General features: G+C 37.0%; 1 protein-coding gene across 1 annotated transcript in view; it reads left to right on the top strand.

The window, feature by feature from the left end:
* The window catches only part of LOC103588160 (utrophin-like), a gene marked incomplete at its 5' end in the record, with an annotated part of 69,893 nt that overhangs the window by 42,478 nt on the left and 23,122 nt on the right, over positions 1-4,293 (top strand). The window contains 3 exons of the mRNA XM_008569780.1: positions 729-767; positions 995-1,060; positions 2,160-2,225. Coding sequence (XP_008568002.1) covers positions 729-767; positions 995-1,060; positions 2,160-2,225 — 171 coding nt within the window. The remainder of the gene's footprint in view (positions 1-728; positions 768-994; positions 1,061-2,159; positions 2,226-4,293) is intronic.

Below are 4,293 nucleotides of genomic sequence, written 5' to 3'. Positions count from 1 at the left end.
ATTTAAAATTGGGTGAAAATCAGAAAAATCTAATTCTATTGCAAATTTGCCACCAATATATAATGTAGTCTTTGGTATTTCACATCACCTGCCTGACCAAATTTCTTCTGCAGGCAAAACAAAAATAGGATTGCATCTTTCCTCAGTATATTATAGAACATTATCTTTAAAAATATTCTATAATTCTGGGCCGGCCCGGTGGCACTCTGGATAGTGCGCCGCTTGGGAAGCGCAGCGGTGCTCCTGCCCAAGGGTTCGGATCCCACATACGGACTGGTTCCCGCTCACTGGCTGAGCGAGGCGCGGGGGCAACACCGAGGGTTGCAATCCCGTTGCCGGTCCCCGGTCCGGTACGGGGGCAACACTGAGGGTTGCGATCCATTGCCGGACACGGAAAAAGACAAAAGACAAAAAAAAAATAATAATCTATAATTTTGAGCTATTTTAGAGGATTCTGTGTTGTTGTTGTTTTTTTCCCCCAATAAGACTGTTTAAAGATGTGTTTGCTGTCCTGTATCAAATATCCTGTAATATCTGCAGCAAGGCCCCTTCTCTAGAATAAACTGTGACTTCTGTTATTTTGATTTCCCTATGGAGGATCTCAGGGCAATCAAATGTATGAGTGGAAGACAATTGAGAACGTTCCCCTATCCCCCCCATTGCTTTTGTCTGAAATTGCTCTGAAGTGTTTGTTCTGTGACTTTTGTTTCCCTCTCCCCTCTTTGCAGTCCTATCACACTCATCAGTATGTGGCCAGAGCACTATGAGTGAGTATTCACAGCCCCATATGCAGAAGACGGATGTTCTGAGCAGTCGTGTTAGCGTGAGGGTGATTACTAAACTCTTGTTCCGAAGTAACACTTATGCATCCTGGATAACGATCCTAGTGGTTTGTTTGCATGGCAAATGTACTATTTAACTAAGCTAACATTCCTAGAGGTAACATCTATCAATATTTGGACATAAAACTGCTGCTCTGTTTTTTCCTTTATAGCCCCTCACAGTCTCCTCAGCTGTTTCATGATGACACCCACTCAAGAATAGAACAATATGCCACACGGTAAGAGGCTTTGATAGGACCCCTCTGCTGCATCTGCCACCCACAATATATCTTTCTGTATTAATCCGATACCATTAACATACCTTGATTTAGGGGATGTTTTGCAGGAGTCATGATTTCATTATATTGGGAATCTGGGCGCTCATCTTTTCCTTTGTAATTTGCACTTTACCAAACACCTGCTGTATTTTCTATGAAGAGTAAATCTCAATGGGATGTGATTATCCAGCTCATGAGAATCCAGACACAGTACAAGCAGGATTTAGATAATGTAACCCAGTGAATGCAAGTAGGGATTGAAAAGTATTCTCAGGAGATGGTGCACATATGAATTACAATATGTAATTGAATTTATGCTAATACTTTATTTCAGAGGTTTATTTTAGAGTTCTTGAACATAAATACAGGCTGGTCTTGATGGTGTGCACAAACTTTCAGAAAAGTAGTATGTACTAGGCATCTGTGGTCTTAATAATGGACTATGCCTAAAAAGGTTAGTTCAAGGATCCTAGAAATAGTAACATTTGAACTGGGTCTAAGCCAAGTAGAATTTCTGGAGAATAGCGGACTTGGGCTGATGGAAAAGCATGCTCAAAAGCCATTGAGCTGGGGAAGAACATGGCTTGTTTACTGGACTGCAGGAAGGGAAAGGGTAAAGCAGTGAGGGAGTGAAGGGACAGAAACTGAGGCCTGACAATGGCGGTCCCCATTGCTAAGGAGTTGGATCCTGTCCTTAGGTAAAGGGAAGTCACAGAGAGTCTTTAAACATGAGAGAAGCATAATTAGGTTTGTGTGAGGATGTAAGCCTTGCTTCAGGGTAGAAGACTGACTGCAGGGGTAAGGGGAGCAGCGCTGTGAGGTCAGTTAATTAGGAGTCTGTGCAACAGGTAACATAAAGGCCTACAGGCTTTAAGGCAGTGGAGGCAGAGGTGTAATTCAACGTTAGATGTTTTGATTTTGCAGGCTTGTTAGAATATATGGACCTTTCTATGTTTTGTCAGCATTTTGACAATTTAAGAATGTCTGAGGCTGTGCTTCCTTCCTATTAGCTGTGTCCTGCGAGGTCACGTTATCTAACCTCCTCATTTTCGTTTTTCAGACTGGCCCAGATGGAAAGGACTAATGGGTCTTTTCTCACTGATAGCAGCTCTACCACGGGAAGTGTGTAAGTAAATCCTGAAATTAGCACTGCCTGGGAAGGCCAGTTCTTGTGTTATGGTTGTCGGAAATAATCTTCATTGCCTGAGGCTCTGAATGCTGATCCCAATCAAAGTTGATAACTGTGGTTCCAAAAATGTCTACATAGATTTTATGCTTTCAAACCAGGATAGTATAGACTAGATGTATTTATTTACTTAGTTTCATGTAAGTTAATGAAAAAAAAAATCCTACCTTGGTCAACTAATCTGGCTCAGGAAAATCAGATTGTTTTATTTATAATAACGGGTATACATATATTTATTCCACTTGTGTCATATTTCTTATTAATATAACAAAAGTAATTCCACAGAATCTGTGCCCTTTTTATAAAACCCTTTTCCTTCTGCTTGTTTACATTTTTTCCACAATGTCTGCATTTAGCAGCCTTGACCCACACAAGTTTAGACATATATTCCCCACCCATCACTGAAAAATATTAACCACCTGCCAATATTTTATTTTATTAGAAACTAGGAAAAGCCTCGTTGACTTTAGAATGCCTTTTTAAAAGCTTTCTAACCAAATATTTTATCTGCAGTTACCCCATTTGTGTGTATTCAACTTTGTGGTGAAACTTTCTTGGAAAATATTTTATCTCTGATTTTCTCAATGTTGTGTGTCATCTCGCTTTTGGAACTTTTCCTTTTTTTTTTGTTTTTGTTTTTGCCTTGGAATTCAATTTTAAAATTGTGGATGATGTCTAAAAGACTCAATTGTGTAAAATTCATTGTGGTTTGGATCTGATGAGGAGCTGTAAGGTAGACAGAAAAGTTGTAGAACATAGTACTTGAGTGGTTTTGCTAAAAAAAATTGTGGAAAGAGCCAAGTGAAATATCTTAAGCACTCTAATATAGAATGTATCCCTTCAATATTTTTTAAAAATTGTTTTATTTATCATTAAGGTTACAAATAAAAGTTTTCAGGAGGTTTTTCAATTTTAAATTTCAAAGATTAGCATCTTAATACTTGACAATAATACAGTAGTAATTTATACATTATTATTTATATCTTATGAATGTAGAACAATTCCTAAATCAAGATAATAGCGTAGTTATAATGCTTATTTCATATTTAACCTAACTTAGATTTCGTGTGTATCTTGAATATCTCCTAAATCAGCATAATTTCCATCAAAGTTGGCAATAGCCAAAGAATTAAAGGAAATAGAAAATAACAATTAAGACCAAAGTCTTCTTGCTTTAAAATGTGTTTGTCATACTCTGTGAACAAAGTAAATGTACTGCTCAAATTTATTACATCCTATCTTCAAATTAGAATAAACATTAATTTTTTTAAAATTCAGCACTCATGTTTCGGAAAAGGAAAATAATCAGATGATTAACAGATGAGTTCATTTTAATATACTATCATTAGATATATTAACTCATTCATCCATCCCATACATCCAACAAATATTTATTATATACGTGCCATGCAGTGGTGTGCTGGAGCCAGTTGTCAGAGCTGGTTGTTAAATTTTCAAGAAGTTTTTAAGCTGTTTGTTAAACAGATCCTTTATTTAAAATTGATTTATATACATTTATATAGTTATAATTAAATAAATTAGATTAAAAAAAGTAGAACTCAAAACTCATTATGCCCTAATTATTATTAGATTAAAAAAAGTAGAACTCAAAACTCATTACGCCCTAATTATTTTACTTCATTTTACTATTGTGTATGCTCTTGGGGTTATTTATTTTATCTGTTAGATGGTATGTGGTTGTGTATTTTATCCCAACTCCACATTCAATGAAGTCAATAGCTTGAAATTGACCAGGATGAAAGTATTTAAACCACAGAAATTGTGAGTGCTGTAAATCAAGGCCTTTTTATTTATCTTTTGGAGAACCTGTTGTTAAGCATTTACCAGCACACCACTGCCGTGTGCCCAATACTGCAGTGGGTCTACAGATGTGGATACTGTTTTCATGGATCTTACAGGGTGGAAGGGAGACAAACGAGTGCTCCTACAGGAGAAGAACATGGTGAGGGCATTTGTGATAGACAGAATAATGGCCCTCCAAAGATGT

This window comes from Galeopterus variegatus, unplaced genomic scaffold (assembly GCF_000696425.1).
Source record: "Galeopterus variegatus unplaced genomic scaffold, G_variegatus-3.0.2 Scaffold528, whole genome shotgun sequence".
Taxonomy (NCBI): domain Eukaryota; kingdom Metazoa; phylum Chordata; class Mammalia; order Dermoptera; family Cynocephalidae; genus Galeopterus; species Galeopterus variegatus.
Note: the sequence above shows the minus strand (reverse complement) of the source record. Positions and strands in the feature narration are given on the sequence as shown.